The sequence below is a fragment of the Elgaria multicarinata genome, chromosome 6 (assembly GCF_023053635.1).
Source record: "Elgaria multicarinata webbii isolate HBS135686 ecotype San Diego chromosome 6, rElgMul1.1.pri, whole genome shotgun sequence".
NCBI classification, from domain to species: domain Eukaryota; kingdom Metazoa; phylum Chordata; class Lepidosauria; order Squamata; family Anguidae; genus Elgaria; species Elgaria multicarinata.
Window position 1 is genome coordinate 67060381 of NC_086176.1, and position 27153 is coordinate 67087533.

Below are 27153 nucleotides of genomic sequence, written 5' to 3' on the forward strand. Positions count from 1 at the left end.
AGAGGCCATAACAAACTCATTGAACTTTTGTGTCTGGCCCTCCAAGCCTCTTTCCCCTTTCCACTGTGCGTACACTTTGCTCTGATTCCATCAGTCACCTCTGATGCCCCTGTTCTGATTGTCATGTCTCCTTGTGTTTCTGAGCACACACATGAAGACACTTGGGTAGATTAGGTCTCTTGAGGGTCAGCAAGGAGTCTAGTGATGCTCTTCAGCTGGCAGATCAGGGGTTAAGCTGGTCTGTCTGTCAATTTCATTGACAGATGCTGACTTGCATGTTTTTGAAACTTCCATTGCAAATGCAGTTCAGCATACGAAGTGAGAGCTGGAACATCCATTGAAATTCCTGCTCATATGAATGGTCCACCAGCATGTGGAATGTTACATCAGAAAAGGGAACATGCACAAGATCATAAATCTTCCTCTGAACAGAGGTTTTCCAACTCACAGGAGGGGAGCTGAACTATTGTTTTTGTGCGGCAGTCCGAAGGCAAATGGATATCAACTGGAACAAAAGGACTTAGTCCCTTCCTAGATAGTTCTGCATCTTTCTCCATCTTCATCTTGGCAGATTCAAATGCTGTAATCATGAACATTCTTCTTTTCTGATATTTATTTATTTATTTATTTATTACATTTTTATACCGCCCAATAGCCGAAGCTCTCTGGGCGGTTCACAAAAATTAAAACCATCATAAAACAACCAACAAGTTAAAAACACAAATACAAAATACAATATAAAAAGCACAACCAGGATAAAACCACGCAGCAAAATTGATATAAGGTTAAAATACAGAGTTAAAACAGTATAATTTAAATTTAAGTTAAAATTAAGTGTTAAAATACTGAGTGAATAGAAAGGTCTTCAGCTGGCGACAAAAGGAGTACAGTGTAGGCGCCAGGCGGACCTCTCTGGGGAGCTCATTCCACAACCAGGGTGCCACAGCGGATAAAGCCCTCCTCCTAGTAGCCACCTGCCTCACTTCCTTTGGCAGGGGCTCGCGGAGAAGGGCCCCTGTAGATGATCTTAAGGTCTGGGTAGGTACATATGGGAGGAGGCGTTCCTTCAAATAACCTGGCCCCAAACCGTTTAGGGCTTTAAATGTCAATACCAGCACTTTGAATCGGGCCCGGACCTGGACTGGCAGCCAATGAAGTTGTAAAAGGACTGGCGTAATGTGATCTCACCAGCCAGTCCCTGTTAGTAAATGGGCTGCCCTGTTTTGTACCAGCTGAAGCTTCCGGACCATTTTCAAAGGTAGCCCCATGTATAACGCATTGCAGTAATCCAAACGAGAGGTTATCAGAGCATGGATAACTGTAGCTAGGCTATCACTGTCCAGATAAGGGCGCAGTTGGTATATCAGCCTAAGCTGATAAAAGGTGCTCTTTGCCACTCAGTTCACCTGTGCCTCAAGTGACAGTTCTGGATCGAAGAGCACCCCCAAACTACGGACCCGATCCTTTAGGGAGAGTGCAACCCCGTCCAGGACAGGGCAAACATCACCTCGCCGGACAAATGAACCACCCGCTAACAGTACCTCCGTCTTGTCTGGATTGAGTCTCAGTTTGTTAGCCCTCATCCAGTCCATTACCGTGCCCAGGCACTGGTTCAGAACAGTCACTGCCTCACCTGGATTTGATGAAAAGGAAAAGTAGAGCTGGGTATCATCCGCATATTGATGACACCTCAGTCCACATCTCCTGATAACCTCCCCCAGCGGCTTCATGTATATGTTTAACAGCATAGGGGATAAAATAGAGCCCTGCAGAACCCCATGGCTTAGGAGCCACGGCACAGAGCAATAATCCCCCAGCACCACCTTCTGGAATCGGCCATCCAAGTAGGAGCGGAACCACTGCAACGCAGTACCTCCAACTCCCAGCTCAGAAACCTATCCAGAAGGATACCATGGTCGATGGTATCGAAGGCCGCTGAGAGGTCTAGGAGAACCAACAGGGTCACACTCCCCCTGTCTCTCTCCCGACAGAGGTCATCCCACAGGGCGACCAAGGCAGTTTCCGTTCCAAAACCAGGCCTGAAACCCGATTGAAATGGATCTAGATAATCCGTTTCATTCAAGAGTGCCTGGAGTTGTCCTGCAACCACCTTGCCCAGGAAAGGGATATTAGCCACCGGCCTGTAGTTGTTAACATCCTCCGGGTCCAGATTAGGCTTCTTCAGGAGTGGTCTAATTACCGCCTCTTTTAAAGAGGCCGGCACCACTCCCTCTCTCAAGGAGGCATTTACAACCTCCTGGACCAAGCTGGCGATCCCCTCCTTATTTGATGTAATGAGCCACGAGGGTCAAGGGTCAAGCACACAGGTGGTCGACCGTACTTGGCCAAGCACCTTGTCCACATCCTCGGGCCTCAATAACTGAAACTCATCCAATAAAACTGAGCCGGACGGCGCTCTGAACGCCTCTACTAGTGGTGCTGCATTAAGTGTGGTGTCCAATTCATGACGAATCTGAGCGACTTTATCTTCAAAGTGCCGTGCAAACTCGTCACAGCGTGCTACGGAGGGTTCCACCATCTCTCGCCCTGGCCCAGAGTGTAACAGGCCGCGAACCACCCGGAAAAGCTCTGCCGGACGACACTGAGAAGACGCAATGCTGGTGGAAAAGAACTGCCTCTTTGCCACCCTCACCGCCACAGAGTAGGCTCGATAGTGAGCTCTAGCCCATGTTCGATCAGACCCAGCACGAGTTTTCCTCCACCTGCGTTCTAGCCGTCTCCCCTCTTGCTTCATTGCCCTCAGCTCAGGTGTATACCAAGGAGCTGACCGGGCTCTGCTCAGAGGGAGAGGACGCTTGGGCGCGATCGTGTCAACCGCCCGAGTCAACTCTGCATTCCACAGAGCGACTTGGGCTTCGACAGGAGCACCGGCCATATCAGCAGGAAAATCCCCCAGAGCCCTCTGGAATCCATCGGAGTCCATTAGCCTCCAGGGCAGAACATTTTAATAGGCCCCCCACCCTTGCAGAGGGGAAAGGCCGCCGAGAGTCTAAACCTCAGTAGGAAGTGATCTGACCATGACAAGGGGGTAGATGTTAGTTCCCCCACTTCCAGATCACCATCCTCCTGCCCAGTCGAGAAAACCAGATCAAGCGTGTGTCCCTTTGCATGTGTTGGGCCGATGACATGTTGAGACAGCCCCATGGTTGTCATGGCAGCCATGAAGTCCTGAGCCGCTCCGGATACAGCAGCCTCGGCATGGAAATTGAGATCCCCCAGAACCACCATCCTGGGGGTCCTCAACACCAGGTCCGAGACAACCTCCGTCAGCTCAGGCAGGGAGACTGTTGGGCAGCGGGGTGGACGGTACACCAGCAGAATCCCTAATCTGTCTCAAGTACCCAACACACAGTACAAACACTCCAGACCAGCACTCGACTGAACAGGAAGCCTAGAGAGGGAGATTGTATTCCTATAGACCACGGCAACCCCTCCCCGGCCCTCGAGTCTGTGCTGGTGCTGCACCGAGTACCCAGGAGGGCAGAGCTGGGTGATAGGTAAGTTTTAATCAACTTTAAAATCACTTCACTGGCTGCCAATTAGTTTCTGGGTGAAGTATAAAGTGTTGGTTATTACTTTAAAGCCCTACATAGTTCGGATCCAGGTTACCTGCGGGATCTCCTTCTCCTATATAATTTGCCCCACACACTCAGGTCCTCTGGGAAGGGTTTACTCCAGTCAGCCACAACTAGGCTAGCAACTGTTACCCAGAGGACCTTACCCCAGACTGTGGAAAGCCTGCCAGAGGAGATTCGTCAGCTTAATGCTCTCTATGAGTTTAAGACAGCTGTGAAGACTAGTCTTTTCTGGCAGGCCAGATGAATTTTAAGTGTAAGAATTTTAAGATGTTGTGATTGTTATTTTAATATTGTATTGGTTTTATATGCTCTTTTAACTAATTTTATGTATTACATTGTGTTTAGCTTTGTTCCCTGCCTCAATCCAGAGGGAGAGGCGGGTTCTTCTTCTTCTTCTTCTTCTTCTTCTTCTTCTTCTTCTTCTTCTTCTTCTTCTTCAATGGTAGGGTGCTGAATTCCTCAAAGTTCCTCTTCCCATCATGAATTTGCCTTAGCAGCCTGACACAACATTAATTAAAAAAAACACTGTATGCTTGTGCGGCTGCATGAAATTTCCCCCCACTTAAGAGAAAATGAATTATACATAAGTATTATTGAATTAATCATCAAGGATGAATCTTATGCATATTTGCACCAATGATGAAAAATATATCAAAATCACATTAGCTGGACAAGCTTCAGTGTTGCCTTTGGTATATATCTATATATCTATCTATATCTAAGTGTATGTAGGATTACAGCCCAAGGCTGCAAATTTTTGCACACTTACCTAGGACTAAGACCCAGTTAACTCAGTGGGACTAATTTCTGAGTCAGCTTGCTTAGGATCACGGCCATACAATCCTAAATATGATTAAATGGTGGTGGATACCATTGCTGTAATGAGATTTACCATCATATAAATATGTTTAGGGTTGTGTGCAAGACATCCATGATTGTTTGCCAGCAAGACTAAACAGAATTGTTGTGATTAGTACATACATTTCCAAAAGTTAAGAACAAGGACCACCTCCAAAATACAGTTCTATTAACATCTTTGAAGAGTGGGTAAACAAGGCACGTCTCATTTGCAGATGATGTAAATTAGATTAAAAGAAATTAAATTATTTGTCTAAGGTCTGATCTGTTGAGCTGGAATTACAAAGGCACTTTTGTCATTAATTTAACCCTCTGCCTAACGAATGTATCTGATTTTGTTTAGACATGTTAATTACCTTGGGATCAGCAGATTGTATCTAGTTCTCTCATTCCATGGTCAATCATTCGCCATATGTCATTACAGATTCCCAGTGTATAATTAATGACCTCACTAGACACATTTCTCATAACCCAACTGTAGTTGCAAAATCAGTTTTGTATGTGATTTGAGCACACTATACACATAGGAACACTTGTTTGCAGAATGCCTAAAAAGGAGACGCTAGGAAGACTGCCATTGCCACTGTTATATTGCCCATCTATCCATGGCTTCCCCATCTATCCATGACTGAACACTAGATTGATTGGATGATTGATTACACTTTTAGATTGCCTAGTAACAGTGTACAGGCAAATTAAAACATAAAATCCAAACAAATAATGATTAAAACCAAAGCATGATAAAAACTTGATTAATGGTTTAATTTGTTTTTAGCTGTGTATATTTATTGTTTTATATTGTATGATTCTATCTGTATGCCACCCTGAGATCCTAGTGATATAGGGCAGTATACAAATGTTTTAAATAAATAAATAAAAACAAATAAGACACTACTAGCAGTAAAGGGTAAAAATGATGCAGACTTAAGTGAAACACGCAGCAAAATAAAACAGTGTGAAGTTCTAATAGGGCTAAAAGAAAAGGTCTTTTACAGTTAAGTGTCACATAGAGCTGCAGGTTTTCCCGGCCTTCTCTCCTGATAGATAGGGCTGTTGCCACTTTTTCATCTGTCAGGGTTCCTACACCTTAAACTGTAGCATCACTGCATGGCAGTCGTGCAGCTGTTAAAGGTGCAGGTGTGCCTGCCAGAAGAATAGTTGGCAGCCCTGCCCCTGCTGGTGGGAGTGGTGTTGGCTGTAGTTTGAGGACAAGTGTGTGAGTGGCCTGTCCCTTAGGTCTACGTATTTTAGGGTGACCATATTTGGGAAACCAAAAAAGAGGACACCTAGTGTGTGTGTGGGGAAGCAGCTTTCTGAGTCCTGCAAAAAGTACGTTATTCCCCCGCCACCTTAAAGAACCCGATTGGAGTGGAGGAGGGGAAAGGATTTCATTCTGCACAACCACCATCCACTCCAATTGGGGCCTTTTCTATAATGTCCACGAATGACCCACTTTCCCCTTTAAGACCTCAATTGGAACTCGGGGTAGGGGAATGATGTGCCTCAAGAAAGCATGTCATTCACTCCTGCCATGCTAATGGCAGCCTTAAAGGGGAAGGTGTGTCATTCCAGGACATTATTGAAAATTATAGAAAATCCCCCCTGACACTATGGAAAGAACAAAAACCAGGACAAATCCAGGGAAATCCTGACAGTTGGTCACCCTAACGTATTTGTCCCAAGGGAAGTGTGGGGTCCAAGACCTCTAATGATTCAGGTCAGCCGAGATAGAAAAGCCTGACAAATCACTTCCAGTTTTATTTTCCCACGGCTACCCACAAAAGCTCTCTTTTCTAAGCCAATTTTATGAGTAAAATATATGTGTGATACTTAACAATATGCTTAGATACCATAGCTGGGATTTTAAGTATACCCAAGGGCTTAGCATACCTAAGGCAACGCTGGACGTTCCCCCCCCTTTGAACGGCAGCCATATCGTAACTGCTTTTGGAATTGCTTTCAGCTTCAAAAGAAGCTTGCCAGGCACCACAGAGAGTTGATGTTCGAGAAGCATTGGTCCAAGACGTGCTTTTAATTATAAATGCTTAACATAACGATTTGACATAAAATACATGTTGCCAGAAAGCCAGCATATGTTATATTGCTTCATTCATTTTTATCTTCCCCTTCCTCTAAACAACTCAGGGTTGCGTATAGGTTCTCCTTCCATTCGTGTTGTCTTCACAACAACTCTGCAAAGTAGGTTAAGCTGAGGGATCACGACTGGCCCAGAATGGCTCAATGAGCTTCATGGCTGAATAGGGATTTGAATCCTGATTGTTAATTAATTTAATTAAAAGTAATAAGTAATACTATTACTAAATCCCTTTATTCAAAGAAATGAGGAAGACCAATTAAACTTTTCAAGCCATGTCTTTTGTTTGAAGACCGCTTGAGGTAAAATAAAATGACTTCCATTACATTCTACAGTGTTTAGCAGTAGAAGATACAGTCCATGAATGGCTGTCTGTACAATAAAAGGCATAGGGTGGCAGTACCACAAATGGAGACTCCTGTCAAGATGAATGCAGTTAAGCTTCTTCAGGGTATGTATCTAATTCAGATTAAAAGTGACTGCACAGCTATCTTCCCATGGAGCTGAGATCTGAGGTGGTCTATTAAATGCACTTGTTCTGGTTTCTAATACCCAACATTAAAGCAGCTGTCTTATTAAGTAATTCTGAACTATTCATTAAAAACAACGTGATAATAGACAGCAGATGTGCATTAATAGTTATCTAAGAAGTGTGTTTTAGTTGTGGTGAAAATGTCTTAATAAAGACGGTGCCATCATCTGTGCTTTCATATATAATTCCACAGAAGAGTAGGGGAGGAGTCCTTCTGGATTTTTTTTAATGGAAAACTTTGTATTATGTATTTTCTTTGCAAATCCTTGTTTACAAAATAATGTCAAAATCCACCAGTCATTTACAAATATATATATATATATATATATATATATATATATATAGAAGCTATAGATCTGATCATTTTATAATTATTACATTTGCATGAGATTTTACATAAATATTGTGGCTTTATAATTTACAGTGTAGTAAGACTTAACAACAGAAAAATACAAAAACATGTGACGTTAAAAACACTTGAATGTTTGCCCTGAATGAAAGAACTTTATTTCACAAATTGCCAGCGGTGGGGGTCCTTATCTTGACTGTAACCCATAGAAAATCTTTAACCCTTTTTCTTGCTGTGGTCCCAATCCTCATCAGCCCCCTGTGTGTGAGATTTAGATGGGAGGAAGCTCCCTTTTGCTCCAATTGGACGTTTTTCCCCATGCAAAAAGCATGTGCAGGGAATTAATCTGGATTAGCATTTTAACTATGGAAAAGGATTAAAGACACCCCTGCCCCTAATGTTAGGGAGTAATTTGTGCTGGCAATTTCTGAAAAAGTACCTGCATTTAATGCTGTGGATAATGTGGTTAGGGAGACATTTTTCTCCCTCTCTCATAATACTAGAACCCGCGGTCATCCCATGAAGCTGATTGGTGGAAGTTTCAGGACATAGCGCATAGTCAAACTATGGAATTCGTTACAAGATGTAGTGATGGCCATCAATTCGGTGGCTTTAAAAGGGGGGTAGACAAATTTCTGGAAGAGAAGGCTATCTTTGGCTACTAGTCCTGATGGCTATATGCTACCCCCAGTATCAGAGGCACTAAGCACTATGCCTATGTTCCCCCAGTTGCTGTGGAACATGGGTGGGAGGGTGCTGTTGCATTCATGTTTTGGATGGGTTTTCCATTGGGTTTGCTGGACCTGCCTGTCTATTTCTGCATAGCAGGACCCATTGTTCATATCGTCTCACTAACAATTTATAGAAGCAGGCCTCAGTTATTGCCTCTAATACAATTCATATTCACAGATGAAAATTTGAAAGGAATACAGGCTTAGTTTTATAGGAACACTAGCTGATATACCCGGCATTGCTCCACCCCCCAAGATATATGTCTGCAAGGTAATCATCTTAAAGTGATAGGCCAGTGATAGGCCTATGAGTTAACTTTTAAATGAATTAAATTGCCCAAGGCATGCTGAGAGCTATAGGCTTAAGCCTAGGTCCCTGAATAATGTGTTCATCTTTGAACACTGTCTGAGGTGTGGTGGGAGACAACTGGAGAGAGGGCCTCCTTAGTTGTGATACCCTGCTTATGGATTTATTTTTCCCAGGCAGGCTTACCTAATGACTGCATTAATGTCTTTCCAGTGCCAAGTGAATTATTATTATTATTATTATTATTATTATTATTATTATTATTATTTTCCAAGGCCTTTTAACTTGATGAGATTTTGTATGCTGTGTTTTTTTCTGTTATAACTAAACCACAACATTCCAAGACAGATGGAGGAATTATTGAATGAAGTGTCTGACTTATGTAAAAGCCTGACTGTACCATTTAAACAGGAGAATGAATGGAGGAATGACTGACAGCTGAGGCTAGAATGGAATGGTGGGTGGGGTGAGTGGCAGTTGGAGAAAGCCAGGTAGAAGAAGAGAGATAGTTAGTCAGAGGTCAGGAAAGTGGGAGCTGAGTTAGGATTGAGAGATAGTGACCTGGTTTGCTAACCCATGCATTATTTAAAATCAGCCACTCTAAATGTCAGTACTACACCTTCCAGCATACCTTTGGGGGCCTGCAGTAGACTTGAAGCAAGCATTCAGTGAACCATATTGGAATTATATTGTAAATTACTCGTAAGATTTTGCAAACTTATAGTCACAAATTGATCCACCCAGTTAAGACAACAGACAAATTGTTACAGAGGCACTCACTTGGGATTGTAGAACCATAGGACGCTGCCTTCCTCCGAGTGAGACCATTGGCCCATCTTGCTCTGTATTCGCTACAATGAGTTTTAATGGAGCTCCAGGGATTCAGGCAGAAATCTTTCCTAGCCCTACCCGGAGAAGCCAAGGAATGAAACCTAAGATCTTCAGCATGCAAAGCAGGTGCACTTCTACTGAGCTCTGCCCTTTCCCCCTAGATACTCTTTTACAGGTTATTGGTATATGGTACCATGGGAATAATGCTGACTCCTGCTACTTATTTTGTCACACGCACCAGAAAGATAAACGTTACATGGCAGTGACACCAGCTACATTTATATTTCAAATGTATGTCCTGCTTCCTGAGCCTGTGGCATAATGTAGTGGCTAACAAAACCCGTTTTAGCAGTCCTATTCCGATTGGTGGACATGTGCAAGCATTTAAGCTTCTCTTAATCCATATACATGCACATATCAACAGAAGTTCAATAAAAGATAATTGACAATCAACTTCCCCCAGATAATTCTGCTAAAATATATCCTTAAACAAATATGTAATAAGATTATAATTAGAAAACAAATCTGTCTGTGATGTGGTTTTCTAAGGTATGTTACGTACATTTGGTGATGTGGTGGGGGGAGGGGAATCTAGTGTCAGATGTCATTTTTGCTTGCTTGCTTGCTTGCTTTTTATTTCACATTTGGTGCACCTGTAGCTTGAATAAATAACAGAACATGAATTATGTTATTGCAGTTTTATATGAAGCCAAAATCTTTTTAGTCACCCCATGTCTCATACATGGTGTAAATAAAGGCATTTTAATTCAAGCTGAGAATAATTAATTCTATGTGTCACTTCAAAGCGGAATGTAAAATTCCAATTGTGTGTATGTGTGACTGCAAGGAGGCTTTTGAAATTACAGCATAAGGAAGATTTGTCAAAGGAGGAAGAGAAAAGGGTGGGCACTGCATTCAAATATGTTGTTTGGAAAGCAGAACTATGAATTTAAATTGTATTTGTTTATAAGGAAAAAAAAATACTGGTATTTTAAAAGACATAATTGCATTTATCCAGAAGGAATGGTAAATTCTACTATAGAAAAGTTTGAAAAGAGTTCATGAGGCAAATGTTAAAGGTTTCAAATATGAAAAAAATAGCTGGGAGAAAATTATCCCCCTTTCAAATATGAATGGAACAAATTAACGGTCAGCTCATTTGTTCATCATATCTTACTTATTAGCCTATCCACACACTAACCTATTCACACACTTACAGGCAAACCAGAAGCAGACATAGAGTAAGATATACCTTTGTGCTTCATTGCTGGAGATTTGTGAAACTGGGTTCAAGCATTCCTTCTCAACCAATGCAATAGAACAGCTGGTGACTTGGCTCAACTGCAAAACTTGTGCTGGTGCAGCTGTACCAGTTAGGAGTATTTTCACCAACAGCTGCATAGGTGCCCTGAAAACATACTTCAAGTATAGTATTTTCGCCTGGCACTTTGCTTGGTATTCTGGTGCCCAAAAGGATGGGGAACTCGACCAGTACTCCACGGGGTTAATGGCTTTCCTCCTGTGGAAAATAGCAGCTTTAGTTTGAAGGGATTTTTTTGACGGGGCTGCAGCACAGGAAGAAATAGTTAATATTCCCCCTTTTCCACCCCTCACCCAGTCCCAATTCTGCTCACCTTTCCTTATTTTTAAAGGGAAATCAGACACATTGGATGCAATTACACATTTAATTTTAGGATTAATTTCTGGAAGATGCTTTTATGGTGTAGTCGCCCTGCTTCATCCTTGAAACTTTATGGGTAGTCCAGACAATATTGTCTTCTACTTGGAACTCTCCCATGTTTCCCCACCGCTTCATCATCCTCTTCCTTTCCACACAAAAAATCGTTAAGGAGGGAAGGTCAGAATAGCTGCACAATATGCCTTTGGCTTGGTTGCAGTAGGAGTCATCTGTCCAGAAGCATCCATCATGTTTCTTTGGGCCTTCAGAAAAAATGGTAAAATCACAGTTGAGTGGTCACGTTCCCTCTTACGCAGCGTTTCCCAACCTGGTTGGGGAAGGCTGCTTTAACATTTCACAGATGAAAACAGGAACAATCATATACCATCCCTATCCTCACACCATAAGCACTGCCTGAATTGCCCCCCCCCCTTATTACACATTTATTTATTTACTTATTTATTTGCTTTGGACCCTGCCTTTCAACAAAAAAAATGACACTCCAGGCAGCTGGACACTGCAGGACTTAAGGATGCACAGTGTAATGTTTAGACTTGCAATGCAAGTGGTTGTATTTGTTATTAGAAAAGCTGTAGCTGCCATTCATTCCAGAACATTAATTATCTGGATAGGTGTGTGTGTGTGTGTGTGTGTGTGTGTGTGTGTGTGTGAGAGAGAGAGAGAGAGAGAGAGAGAGAGAGAGAGAGAGAGAGAGAGAGAGAGAAATGGAAGGTGAAAAGCAATGCAGGAATCTATGTCTTTGAATGGCCATTCTCTGTGAGCATATCCCTATTTTGTGTGAGTGTATTTGTATTTACATGCACTTGCTCCCCAGAGATTTACAATGCAGTCCTGTGGCTATTTACCCAGATGTTCAATAGGGCAGGTAACCATACATAGCACTGAATGATCCGGGAGAAGAGGCTGAAGAAATCTGAAGAATTCCAGTTGCATGGATGTGCATGCTAGCTAACAAACTTTAGCTAGTGCCCCCGCTCCCCCCACCCCACCCCACCCCTGATGGGCTCAGAGCTCCTGACGAGTCCCAGCTCCTTGCAAGTAACTAGCAAGGAGCTGGGACAAACCGCGATGCCCGCCCACACGTTCCGCGGTCTCGGGATCATCCTGGAGCCTACACTGTACTCCTTTCATTGCCAGCTGAAGACCTTTTTATTCTCTCAGTATTTTAACATTTAATTTTAACTTAAATTTAAATTTTACTGTTCTAACCCTGTATTTTAATCTTATATCAATTTTTGCTGCGTGGTTTTATCCTGGTGGTGCTTTTTATACTGTATTTTGTATTCGTGTTTTTAAACTATTGGTTGTTTTATTATGGTTTTAATTTTTGTGAACTGCCCAGAGAGCTTTGGCTATTGGGCAGTATAAAAATGTAATAAATAAATAAATAAATAAATAAACTTTTAAAAAGACATTGCCAATATCTTCCCCCAAAGGTGACTACTACTACTTCTTCTTCTTCTTCTTCTTCTTCTTCTTCTTCTTCTTCTTCTTCTTCTTCTTCTTCTTCTTCTTCTTCTTCTTTCTATACCGCCCCATAGCCAAAGCTCTCTGGGCAGTTTACATAAGATTAAAACAATTAAAAACGATATACAAATTTTAAAACCATAAAAACATACAGTATAGACAAAAACATACATCTAAAAACAACTATAAGCTGTCAGCCCAACCTAAAAACAGATCCAGGATCACTTAAGCTCATCACATATTGCTGAACACCTGGGAAAAGAGAAAAGTCTTGACCTGGAGCTGAAAAAATAGCAATGTTGGCACCAGGCATACCTTGTCGGTGAGATCATTCCATAATTGGGGGGGGGGGGCACCACAGAGAAGGCCGTCTCCCTTTTTGCTGTCTTCTGAACATCCCTCGGAGTAGGCACCTGGAGGAGGACCTTAGTAGCATATTTTTCCACAACAGGTACCAGAAAATAGGGACTGGTAAATAGCGTCACTTGGAGTGTGTGTCATTCCAGGTTTACCTGAGCTCCTAGGAACAATAAAAGGGATACAAACTGGATTGTTATATTGGCATGATTCAGGCTCCAGCTAATTTGGAATGTTGGTAGTTCCTTCTTTGACCATTCCCTTTCTTGCCTTCAGGAGCCATGCTGGTGTTGGGTTGGGTTGCTGCACTGTTGCCTGTTTTCTATATAATATAAATGACTTAGGGAACCTTTGCCCACCTCCTAGACATTATTGGAATACACTTCCCATCTTCCCTGATCAGTGGCAATGTTGGCTGGAGCTGGGGGAAAGGGGAGCTGGAGTCCAACAAAAACTAGAGGGCCACAGTTTCCTCACCCCTGCTGTATATATTAGCTTAAGGGCCTAGTCATTGTCCCAGTGACTTCCAGTGAATCTTGGCATATAGTTTAGTGGGAATTAAATAAATCCATGGGTACAAGGTTGGTTTTCAAAGAAAAAAAAAGCAGGGGAAGCTAATGCAACAGCAATTTCCTCTGGTTTTCAAAGAGTTATCATGTTTACTCAGCGGTACATGCCATTGAATTCAGTAGGGTTTACTCACATGCAAGTGGTTATAGGATTGCAGCCTAAGTGTCTTTCCCCCCCCTTTGAAAAGTCTATCCCAAATAAAGGCGTACCTTTATTTTGAAGATGCTTTTTTTTAAACCCTTTCTCTGAATTTAATTTCCTTTTCTTTTAAGATTATTCTGTCTCCAAAGAAGAAAAACACATAAACTGTCAAAGTGAGCTAGGAACTACTCATTTGCAAATAATCCCTTGGATACAAGTGAGGTTGCTCATGAGTAATCATAGGATTTATATGCAAATTCATACTTAAGTGGATAGTTCATATATCTTCCTTTGAAGAAAAATATGTCAATTTTTCCAAGAAGTTTTTGAAAGAAAAGTCCCAAAGCAATACGCAACCTGTAGTAATTGCTACTCAAGCCTCTTTAGACTTGCAAATTGGTCCCTTTTCCTTCTAATCCTTGGTCCTCAGTAGATACTGACTTTTTTTTTTTTACTCCTCTTGAGTTTTGAAAAAGAACTCTAACCATAAAATAACAGCTGTCTGAGGAAATAGTGAATGGAATTTCCAGAGTATGTACCAGCTGGCCTCCTGTTTCCAAGTTTTGCCTTTTAATATTTGTGTATTCTAAGTGATACTTCTCAGTTTCATCCTGACCAATAAAGAGTCTTCCCATAAGAGTTCTCTGCAGAAAATGTGGACAACTTTACATGTTATGTATTGTAAATCATATGTTTTGGGACAAAAAATTAAGTTATATTCTGAATTAAGCACAGATGTGTAGGCAGACGTGAACGCCTTTAAATTTTATGCAGGCTTTAAAATGTTGAAGATACTGCAGTGAAATTTAAAGCACTCCTCTCTGTTTCAGGTGTGAATTTTACCATTTTTTAGTAGCAGAAATGCATGCATGTTTGTAGAATTTGGAGAGCATATAAATCTTAACTGTTACTTGCAAGTAAGAGCTTGCAGCATTAAAGTGCAATCTATCAAGCAGTGCAGAGCCAAGCTCCCATTCATTGCAAGCCCTATTAACATGAGTGGAGGTTGAAAAGCAGCCATGCTTGTTGGGTTGTGCCTTTCGTTATTTATGTAGAATGATTATTTATTATTCCTGCCCAACAAAGCTGAAAATGAGGTTATTGTACAAGCATTTGTTTACCATATTTTAGTCCATTAATCAGAGCAGTACACAGAATAAAATCAGTGTCAGCTAATCATATTTCTTAGTGACTAACCATTCATCATGTTTTTAAGTCTGAGTTTCAATATAATAATAATAATAATAATAATAATAATAATAACTAGTTTACTTGAGACTTGATTATTTGTGAAAGTACTACATTCACGTTCTAGTTTTAAATTAGGCTTACTGAGTTATTTAGGAGTCAAATTTATGTCTCCTTTGCTGAAACACATTGAAAATCTATATTGTTCAATATATGTGGCTTTTTCTTAACCAAAAAATAAAATAAAAAATACTTACCAAGTTTTTGGGGTGCAGAAGAAGATGAAAAGAGACAGAAACATAACTGCTTCTCTGCTAGGGTGGCCACGTATGCATTGCCAGAAAAGAGGACAAAAAAAGATATACATTTGTGTAATATGTACATGTGCTAATATATGTGTATAGCTAGTCACTGGATCTAAATATATAGATATTGTAGAGCTGGAAAATGTGCAGAAAAGGGGAACTAAAACGATCATGTGGCTCAAGCAATTCCCCTATAAGGGAAAGACACAGCAGCTGGAATTGTTTAGCTTTGGAAAAGGGAGGGTAAGGGGAGACATTAGAAGTGTACTAAATTATGCATTGTGTGGAGAATGTGGATAAGGAGTAATTTTTCTCCCTCTCTTATGATACTAGAACCTGGGGTCATCCCATGATTCAGGACAGATAAAAGGAAGCCCTTATATCCCACCTTTTTCCTCCAAGGAACCCAAGGCAGTGTACATAATCTAGGGTGACCATAGGAACAGGAGGACAGGGCTCCTGTATCTTTAACAGTTGTATTGAAAAGGTAAGTTCAGTAGGTGTCATTTGTATGTATGAAGAAACTGGTGAAATTTCCTCTTCATCACAACAGTTAAAGCTGCAGGTGCCCTGCCCTCTTTTGAATCTGGTCACTCTAGTATAGCTCCTGCAGCTTTAACTGTTGTGATGAAGAGGCAATTTCACCAGGTTCTCCATATATACAAATGACACCTGCTGAAATTCCCTTTTCTATGTAACTGTTAAAGATACAGGAGCCCTGTCCTCCTTTTCAAATGGTCACCCTACATCTTCTCCTCTCCATTTTATCTTCACAACAACAACCCTGTGAGGTAGGCTGGCTGTTTTGGAAGTCTGTTGGAAGTTAAACTCTCTATGCTAGAGATAAGCAGAAATTAGCAGCGGCTCTCAGTGTAGGACAGCAAAGACACAAATGAGGCTCAGGATCCTTTGCTTAGTTAAAACAAAGCCTTTTTACTGGCAGTTAAATAACTTAGTTACAGCATCAGACATACTCACAGACAATCATAATTTACACAGCATTACAGTTGGAGTGGAATAAGTGGAGAATAATAATCAATACACAGTCATTTATAATAGAGCAAAACTGTACAATCATGGAGTCACTTCATTGACTAATTGAAACCATCTTCAGCCAATTATTCAATAATTGTCCAGCTGTAGCCTTGGCATTTAGCAAACACATTCTTTCTGGTTTCTTCATATTACTTCACGCCTCCAGGCACTTATGAAACAATGGTAAAAGTAAAACCAGATCCAATCCAGGATCCAACAGGCTGAGAGTCTGTGACTGGCCCAAAGTCAGCCAGTGGGTTTCCATGGCCAAGTGGGGACTAGAACCCGGATCTCCCGACTCCCAGTCCAACAATCTAGCCGCTACACCACACTAGCTCTCCTAATACACACATTTTTGTATGCTGTTTTGTCAAATACACAGAATTTTTGAAAACAATTTTTCTTATGTTTCCCTTGAATACACATTTCTGTATGCATTTTTTAATTGGAGAACTCTCTTGCAAAATTTGAAGAAGTGCAAATTTTCAAAGGACAACTGAATTTCAATTTGTATCCTGGTTTGAAAGTATGAAATTAACTAAGGCCTCAGTTAGACCAGAGGGTTTACCCGCGACGATCTTGTGATTTTATGATTGCGAGATCATCACACTGATCTACACAGGGCACGTGACATTGTGGCCGCCATTTTTTTTTTGTTTTAAAGAAGAAGGGGCGCACAAGCGCTTGTGCGCAGAAGGTAAGTTTTTTAAAAATATATATTTTCCCCGCTCCCCCCCCCCCCCCGATGGGTGCAGAACTCCTGATGAGTCCTGGCTCCTTGCAAGTAACTAGTGAGGAGCCAGGACAAACCGCGACACCCACCCACACATTCCGCGGTCTCGGGATCAGCCTGGGATCATGGTAAAAGAAGGCTTAAAGGGCAGGGTGAGATCCCGGGGCAAGGGAGGGATCATCCTTCCCTGATCCCAGGATCCCCTGTGTGTCGTGAATGCACAGGGAAGATCCTGGGGATCGCCCCGGGATAAAGCCTCAACTAGCGATGGCCGGAGCCTGCATAAAAATGTGAGCCAAACAAATTTCTTCCCCATCCCTATACTAAGTTGTTTCTTCATGGTTCTTTTAGGCATAAGGGCAAGCTGATGTGGGCTCATTCCTTACATTTTGTTGTGTGATTTGTGTTCCCTTGCTGGGGTTCCTGCTACTGTGATTGGCTTCCATGTTCATCAGTGTTCCGTTATTTCCGTGGTGCTATAAGCAGTGGGAGGTGAAATTATCTTGAGACTCTCCACTGGCCTAGATATTTGTTTTTAGTTACAATTTCAATATCTACTTAGCACCGAGGAAGCATAGGATTTCGGGAGAACTGTCTATTCATTTACTCCTCTGTTTGGTATGACCCAGTGCAGACCATTCTTCACTTTTGTGAACATCAGAAGAGCCCTACTGGATCAGACCAAAAGCCTGTCTAGTTCAGCACAGATGCCTTTGGGAAACAGGACATGACATCAACAACACTCTGCCATTGCTGTTCCTAGTTACTGGTATACAGAGGCATGCTGTCTCTGATCCTGGAGATCGTATATAGCCCTCATGACTAGTAACAATTGATAGCTGTATCAATTATGCCATCATAATTGTAATTATGTTGCAATCTATAGTTACAACAACACAGCAATTATACTGAAGTTATATAGGGAGAATGAGACCTCTACTCAGTCATAATTTCACTACACCAATATAACCTGGAGTTATGCTGATGTTGGAGATACCCCTATCCTTGACCTTGTCCAGCTGGTGTAATTTGAGGATACAATTGTACTGTAAGCCGTGAACATACTTGTTAGGGATCACAAAAGGCTAAATGTCCATGTTTTCATGTCAGAAAGATTAAATGGTTTTGCAGAAAGTAAGAATACCATTTTGATAAGAACAGTCTTCTCTAAAGTGAGTGCAAGACCCTGAGAATTGATTCTCTCCCAGCCATCAGTAAATCACAAACCTGCTGCTCAGGGGAAATATCCATGAGAACAAAATATATTTCATATCCCTAAACTGGCAATGGAAACTTTTTGATCTGTAACATAAAACTCAACAAAATACTTATTCTTGCTCAACTTCATACTCTCTGGAGCAATGAGTATTCATGGTTGCATGAGATTAGGAAAAATCCTGTAAACTGCAAGCTAAAACTGAATAACCTAAAATCATAGAAAGAAAAAGCCATTGTGCTGATAACAGATTGAAAAATAGTTAATTAAAAACAACAACCAACCTCTGTGTGCCCTTGGAAAGCCTTTATATTTGTTCTAAATATATATATGAAAATATGAAGAATAGAAACTTCTCTAGAAGGGTTCTCTGCATTTTGTTGGATGGAAAAATCAAGTGAAAGTTAAATACACTGAAAACCCATTGAAATCAAGAGGATGAACACTTAGCGTTTCAACTTTAGTTCCATTGATTTCAATGGGATTAGGCACATTTAAAAATGAACGATATGTTCAGAATTGCCTTATTGTAGTTGTGATGGCTTCCCTAGATTGTATTGGATGCAGGCAGGGAATTGTTTAGCACCAAGCGTACAGAAAATCCATAGAATTTGAGAAGGTTATATCTATGTAGATATATAGATATATGTTCAAAGCTTCCCTCAGTGAGTTAAAGTTCAGGGAAGTCAGAATTTTTATGCTACTAAAAAAAAACACCAGCTGAATTTTATTTTGAATGTAACCTACTTAAATGTAACCAAGGACATAAAATGTATGGGCAGAGCTGGCATTGTAACGCGAGTACAAACACACCTGTTTAATGTTCTGATGTTTTCCACTAAAATCATCAAATGATTTTTAAATAACAAATGTAACCCTATTCCAACATATTGAAACAAATGATCGAGGCCCCTACGTTAGATGTAGGGGTCACAGAATATTGGATGAGAAGTGCTTGATAGCAAGAGAGCAATATCCATTTTTAAAAATGTCTTCCATTGTCAGTTCAGCAAAGCAACGCTTACTCAAACAGGCAGAAACCCCAGCAGTCTACGTCCATAGAATGGAAGCTTTTGACTAATCAGAGTCCCATAATAGCTAAGGTGCAGCGGGGGAACAATTGAACCTGCAATTAAGGCTGCGGTAGACATGACAGTGCTGATGTCAGGTATTGTGACCTAAATAACATTTCCCAGTGGTAGACTGTGCAGAAAATTGCAGAAAAAGTTGGCCATGTTTTAGTTGCTTATTACTTATAGTGTCATTTTATACAAGGTTTATTGACAAAAATGCCATGGTTTGCAGCTATTCTGCTGCTGTCCATTTAAAGCAAACTGCAAATTAAAAAGAAAATCTCAATATTAGTACTGAGGCATGCATCACTTTACATTAGGCGATGTCAAGCCTCATCACCCCCATATTGTTTAATGTACATTAGCCTCATACTGTGTGTGCATAGCACTGTAGCACAGATTGAAGAAGTTATTATCTGACACTTTCAACATAAATAAAATGCCTTCAATTACCAACCTAGCAGGAAGTCAATATGAAGTCCTTCCTTGAAATTAAAAAATTACAATTCAGCACAACTCTTGGTACAATCTCTCTCCCCACCCCCCACCCCTTCTCGTACAGTGGAATCTAGCTACAACAAGCAATCAAGAGAGACTCGGGGAAGCATTAATTTACAGCCAAGATGAAACAATCAAGCATCTAAATCTAGAAATAAGAAGAAAACCTAGAAGCATAACATACACCAATTGTTAGTTTGTAATTAAGATCATTAGAGAGATTAAGGTAGGGGAAAACAACAAATACATTAGACAAAAATAGTTCAAAGCCTATAAAAAATAAGAATAATGGAACACGAAGGAAATCACACTGGTTGCAAACAAAATGGTTAACCAAGAGGATTTCTTGCTCATATATAGTAGTCATTATATATCAAAATGCACTCAAAGAAATGGAAAATGTAAGACATTGACCCAGGTCCCCAGGGTTGCGGACTGCCCAGGAAAGCTGTGTATGAGGCTAACTAGGAGCCCCTCCCAGCTCACACCCCAAACCTGGAGCCACTGCCTCCACCCGCAGGACTTATCTGAGCCATCTGGCAGCTACACATCCTCTATGAGAGTTGCCATTCTTAACAAAGAGGGTGGCTCTGAAGTTTTGTACATCTAAGGTCTCAAGCTATGGTGGCCATAAAGTGCCACTTCCCATCCCGATCCACATTCAGGCCAAGGCAGGCTGAATTTGGCCCACCTTGGCTCAGGTTCGGGGTTCAGGTTTGAAGTGGTGCACAGCCCTAACAATCACCAGGAAGAAATGACATGTACAAGAGATGAGGTGCTGCATAGCCAAGGGTTAAGAATGCCCAGGAATGTGGAACCACTAGATTTAGCCTGGAGAGCATGTTTCTGGTTTGTAAAAGCAACAACAGCACTACACAAGCTGGTTAGAGGAATGAAGAATGAAAGGAAGCTGCTGCACCTTCTCCTTCCAGGTCTTGCCTTCATAAGGAAGGCACTGAAAGCTTGGCTGAAGCATCATTGCTTTTCCACTATTTAATCACGGGGAATTTTGGTGTGAACAGCAGGGAGACATTTCTTCCTGTTTTCTCTCATTAATTTGGCTGGGGGTATGAATTTCGATGTGTTAGCTTGATATAGTAGAGGAAGTGCTCTGTTCCTTGTGTTGATTATTGATAGTGGGGTTCTATCTTGCGATCTTAAGCAAACCTTTCAGGATTTATTATTTTAAGATGTATCCTCACTAATGAAACTCCAAAAGAGGATTTGGTTGGAGAGACCATGTCTGTTTTCTGCTCCACTGGAAATACTGCAATTCTCCCCTCTTTCCACTCGTGGGTCACAATGCACTGGATCAGTCCTTGCTTGCCAGGCTCATCTTAAATCAGTGTGAAGCTATTTTGCGTGCACACTTAGCAAGCTACCAATTGCACTTCACGTGCTACAAAATCAATCCCAAGAAAAAACACTAAGCAATTCATGTGGTTTTGGCTGTTGAAATGACCCTGTGCAAAATTTAGAGGGAACTGACATGAACTAAGAGGCTGAAAGGAATTTAACCAACCGCGTAGTCAAAAAAGAAAGAGAAAGGGGTGGGTGAGGAGGTGGAAAGATCAGAACGCATATATGACACAGTCAGTGGTAGGATGAATTTTAATACTTATCTTTCTGTCAGAAAACTTTTATTTGAATATTGAAGAAAATAAGGAAGTAGAAAAGAAAACCAATTTGGATTTCTTTCGGAAACAGTGAGCAAGCAGCTATAACTTCCTGTGGCGTGCCAGTGTGGTGTAGTGGCTAGTGTTGGACTGGGAGTTAGGAGATCCTGGGTTCTAGTCCCCACTTGGCCATGGAAACCCACTGGGTGACTAAGGGCCAGTTACAGACTCTCAGCCCAACCTATCCTCACGTTGTTGTTGTGAGGATAAAATGGAGAGGAGGATTATGTACGCCGCCTTGGGTTCCTTGAAGGAAAAAAGGCAGGATATACATGCAATAATAAATAAAATAATAATAAATAACCACAGCAACGTCATCATTATAATCTTGCTGTCAGGGGGATGGATACTGACCCTGATGTTCCATGAATGGAAGAGTGTCTTTCATGAGTCAGATCCAATGGAGACCCCTGCTCCACGAACTGGATGCTCGCATGGGCAGAAGAACGGGCAGCGATATTTGCCAATTCCCCCTTCTCCCAGTAGCCTCCAGCACCACTTCTCACTCTGTTCCAGTGGGGGGGGGGCAATCATGTAGAGTAGATTTTAAGGTGCAATGGAGAACTTTAGATCTAATCCATAAATGGGACCCTTGTAGAGAGGGGCAAGCTCAATAAATAAAGGATACTGTGACTAAACCTTTACAGTGGCCATGCTCAAGTTGTTCTGCTTTTCCAAAGGATTGTGGATGTAAGATAAACAAATAATCTGTGCATGTGGCCCTATGGCTGCACAAGACCCTAACCCTTTGAAGCCCTAACCAGGTGCGACTGGGTTACCTGAAGGGCAGTCTTCTATATGATTCTGCCTATACACTGGGATGATTGGGGTGGCCCTATTGCATGTCCTGCTCCCATCTGAGGCATGATTGGCAGGAACATGTGAGAGGGCTTTCTCAGTTGTGGCACCCGCTTTCTGGAACTTCCTGCCATAGAGCAACATTTTGCAACCTCTCATAAACCTTTTTGCTTGGACAGACTTTTGTCCTGCATGTTGGTTAATTTTGTTGATTATCCTCTTTACTTTTTGTGTTTTATCATTTAGGCATTTTTCTTCTTTACCTTCTGAAAATTAAACACTCTCAGCATGATTAAGGGGGGGGGGGCAGAGAAGCCCCTGAAATACTTTGACAGTGCACATATGGTATATTTTGGTCTCGAAGATGTAGCATCTTTGTGATTATAATTATAACCTGAACTCAGAGTAATTACAGAGCCAGGAATAAGTGTAAAAATAAATATGCGAATAATAGCCTAAAACTGCTTTTCAAAAAAACTGAACATACCCAATTAAAATGACTAAGGAAACCTAATGAAGATTTAAATCTTTCTCCTCCTCTGCAAGACAACTTTATGAAGCTTATGCTTAGATGTGGAAAAACTGGCCTTCTGTAAATGCACCTGTACCTAACCAGTTGTGGGGATTCATCGAGTCATTGGGAGACTTGACATCATCTTCTATTTAAATAACGGTGGACCTTCTTGGACAATTACAAAGCTAAGGTCAAATAATAAATACCTTTTTTCTTTACTGAAGGGAAGAACTATTGCGAGCTGGGATTCCAAAATATCCATATCCAGATTACTTTACCCGCACAGATATGGAGCTAAGGAGAATCATCGATACTCAGGTAAGAGTAGACATTAAAGAGAAAATTGTGTGAATGTAATGCTGTTTATTACAAACCCACAATTTGCTGATATCAGCTAACAGACCTCATCAGCCCCTTAATTACCTTTCTGAGTTATGGGAAATAAATAACCTTTTGTTATATTTCACTAGTACTTCAACCAAGGCATGACTCCATCTGATAAAGACCTGATATGCGGGAGAAATAGTGATGTCTTTTATGTATATTTTAAAGGGAAGTATCCAACATTGCCCATGCACAGGCTGGACCCCTGCTGGTGCAATGGGAAGCTAGTGCTTCCTAAAGCAACTGGAAGGGAGCCAAAATGGAACAGGTGAGCAGAGCTTCACTGATCTGTACAGTTGAAGGTGGGATACAAAGTTTTGAAGGTAACTTCAAAATTTCATAACAAAGAAATTAAAATAACAAGAATCAGCTCTCCTCACTAATAGGGCTCCCAACCCTGAAATGGCTGCCTGAATGCATGCTTGCCTTCTTAAATGCAGGCTTTGGTCAATTTAAAATTTGAATGTGGTCTTCTTCATATGCAAGAGGGACTGCTAATATGTCAGAACAATCACACACAGGTACTAGATATGTGAATAACTTTAGCCACAATGGGGTCCATGAATGTTGACCTAGAATTTCACTCACAAATCCTGGTATTCCATTTGGAACATATGACAAACCATGAATATGACAGGAGACAAGGTTTTGTTTCAGGGAGTTGAAAGTAATATGATACGGGCATCATTGAAGAATCACTCATTTTATCATTGTCATTCTGTAGTAAATGCAATACAGCCCACTCATTTAATAAGACAAGGTTCACACATATTGGCATTGTTTCAAAACCCCACAGCACCCCCTCTCTCCCTGCTCCCTGTGATTACATCTTCTGGTCTACACCAAGAAGATACTTATTCATCAATCACAAATTATTTCTAGCCATTACACTTGTAGCTTTATCCCAAGCCTTAAAGCAATTTCTTCTTTCAACTTGGAGCAATTAGGATTTTTCTGGTGTGGCTTATTTTAAGGGGCTGAAATCATAGCTCAAGAGACTGTAATAGCCACCCTTAACCCCACCCCCACTCCCCACCCCCACCAAGTCTCTCTGGTTCACAATATTGAATACTTCCACTGCTTCTTCTACTTTTGAAATTTTAATCTAGCCTTGCTAGAAGCAATGGAGTGGGAGGGAGTGCTTCTTCTTTCTTTCTTTCTTTCTTTCTTTCTTTCTTTCTTTCTTTCTTTCTTTCTTTCTTTTTTTTAAAAAGCTTGTTAAGCAGTTTCTCTTTCTGACACTAATCTTCTGGGACTAGCATGTTACAATGGAGAAAAGAGGTAGATTTGTTATGAAAGATTTTTTTAAAAAAGTTCAAATCCCCACTCAGTTTTGAAGCCAGCTAACTAGTGTGTCTAGGGCAAGTTGCTCACCTACAACGCTATGTTGTGGTGGAGATAAATATTGAAAATTTCTGTCAACGTTCTTATTAATGCTAACAGTCCCACACAGCTTGGAGATGTTTCAAAAACACTTGGGGGTTAGGGACTTATTCTTACCATCTTTTGTATAACTGTCCAGAGCATTCTCTCTCTCTCTCTCTCTCTCTCTCTCTCTCTGTCTCTCTCTCTCAAAAAATGTTTAAATAACTGCTATTCTTAAGCCACTTTGGAGAATGAAAGGAAAGGAATATACTACGTCTAATGCATTAAACAAGCTTTTAGAGTTAATTCACCATTGACTTCTGCCTCTGGAGGCAGCAAAAATACTAAGTGCACTGAAATATATTTTATAACTTAAGGCAATTCTGTCAGGTGGTAATAATGGTAACCATGGGGGGAAAAACGGCCACAAGCTGCTAGTTTGCTTATAATACTTTGTTAAAAGGACACTGTTTTATTATTTAAGATTAGCCTGTTCATAATGTAATTGGGGGCATCCCATAAAACCAATCACCTCCCAAACACAGTTTTCTCAGAATTTGAAATCCCTTCTCCTGTGTTTCAAAGCCGTATCAACTCTTTTTTTTCATGTGGCTATTATTTCCAAACCCTTTCTCCTCCTCTTTAAATCTAAGCTGTACTTCTTCCTTGATAAACAACACATTTTATTGCTGTTTTACTCAGAGCAGCAGCTCTTTCACATAAGTCTGTACCTTCAGGGCCTGCATTAATGCAGTAATGATGTTCTTATTGAGGTTCAAAATAAGAATATGAAGTTCTCCTTGACTGCAGCCCTTAACACTTTTAGTGTTTCCTGCGCAATATTTGTATAGCACATTGTGTTCTTTGTAAAAGTGGCACTTTATTGAACACACACACAGATACACATTTTCTTGTGCTGATCACATGGACAAACTGTGAGCTTGGGTTGGAAAATGTTAAAACATTGAACAGGAAAAGGTTCAGCATTGAAGGCCACTTTGGAAATGCATCATGAGCTGGAGGGCAGCAGATGACTTACACATTTTAATGTGCATAAAATTAATAAGACTTGCCTATAATTTGTATGCATATGGTGGTTGCCAGGTCACAGCTGGTGGACGTGTTGTGTTTCTTTTGTGATGGTGATAGCATGCAAGCTGTGCGCCTTTTGACCTCGTGTCTTTTGGCATTTCACTCTCAGATAACAGATCCAAGCACACCGGAAAGCATGACAATTCTTCTGTGTCAGTTGAGTCTCCCAGCTAGCTGGACGGCCAAGAGCCCTGGTGTTAGTAGCTCACAGATTCCATGTGTTAAAAGAGAGAGCGAGAGAGATGAGATTATATTTCAAAATGTGACCATGTAAGAACCACGTGTGGTTCGTATATCTACTCTTCAAACTTTTGACCCACACATTGTCAGTTAACTCTGCAATGTGCTAGTGATGTGCTTTGACAACCAACCTGACGTTCTGAGGTTACTATCAAGAGCCTGCAGACTTCCCAATAGCACCTTAGAGAATTTATGCACTCTGTAGGGTGTACAGTGCTCACTCCTACTAATAAAGTTTCATGATCCATTACTAATCCTGCTGATGTCCGCCTCCAAAGTCCCTGTTTTATTATCTGCATTTCCTGTTGAGCCATTAAAGTGTTATGTTTTTTTACATATACCAAGATCTCTAATAAAAATAATTTCACATTCTCTCTCTCTCTCTCTCTCTCTCTCTCTCTCTCAGTGGGAAAAAGAATTGGAGATCAGGTTTAAGCTTGAAGAAAAACTCCTGGAACTAGAGCTTCAAGAAAAACAAGAACTGGAAGAGAAGCGCTTCAGGAAAATAATGAAATGGCGCCTAGAAAAGCTGCACAAGACAACAAAACCATATGAGCTTCCTTTTAAGCATGAAGATGAACTGACAGAGGCAAGCAGCAGCTGCCAGCTGTCAACTCCACAACTATCCCAGACCTGGACACCAGCCCTCTAAGAGGCTGACTACAATGTGCAGGCAACAGTGTCTGTCAAAGGCCAACATTCATAGTCAGAAATCCTGTGGGGGAGGGGGAGCAGTTTAAGAGTGATTTTGAGTGGGAAAACGGTGGGCGGGGTAAGAGCTATGCACCCTTTCCTATCCCACTGCTCTTCTACTCAGAATCGCAGCCTCATGGGGCTGCTCGTGGCTTTCATTTAAAACAACAACATTGGACTTCATAACCTTCATTTGTATGTAATGTATAGTCTGCTCCAAAATCGAATGTCTTCTCCTGAAATACAAAGTTGATGGCAAAGCATCTTCTGTAGTGATCAATTTCTGGAGCTTGTGTTGCTGGATTACATTCACCCTTCCTACTTAGCACAATCACGTGTTCTGTGCAAGGTCAAGAGAAACACATTGATGATGCTCAATGCTCTCATGTCTAATGTCTATGCTATAGACATTAAATGCTTCATAGCCTTATATTCTGTTTCCTTCACCAATTCTGCATCAATACTCCCCCCCCCACTCTCCACACACTTGCTTTCTGTGCTATTGGTTCTGCTTGTTTCTCAAAACTTACTCTTGTTTCTTTTCTTTCTTTTGATTTTTGGACCTTGCATACTGTTTTAAGTCCCTTATATACATTGCCACACCCTCTAGTGTTTGATTTCCTTTTAAAATGTAATGTCTTGGTTCTTGACTTATTCTAAAACCTGAGCACACAGTTGATGCAGTCCTGGGCTATATTAAATTCTTGATCTATGGCTTCACATTTGGGTGGACATTCCCTTCAGCTCAGACCTTCACATCAAAAGTTGACTATTGCCTTCATCGCTCACTGTGGGTCAGTGTCTGAC

At 41.1% G+C, this 27153-nt stretch overlaps 1 protein-coding gene across 1 annotated transcript in view; it reads left to right on the plus strand.

Annotated features, from left to right (window-relative positions):
- The window catches only part of TMEM232 (transmembrane protein 232), a 147860-nt gene extending 121433 nt beyond the window's left edge, over positions 1-26427 (plus strand). Inside the window, exons 13-14 of the mRNA XM_063129540.1 lie at positions 22797-22890; positions 26060-26427. Coding sequence (XP_062985610.1) covers positions 22797-22890; positions 26060-26305 — 340 coding nt within the window. The 3' untranslated portion in view covers positions 26306-26427. The remainder of the gene's footprint in view (positions 1-22796; positions 22891-26059) is intronic.
- Positions 26428-27153: the final 726 nt, after the last annotated feature.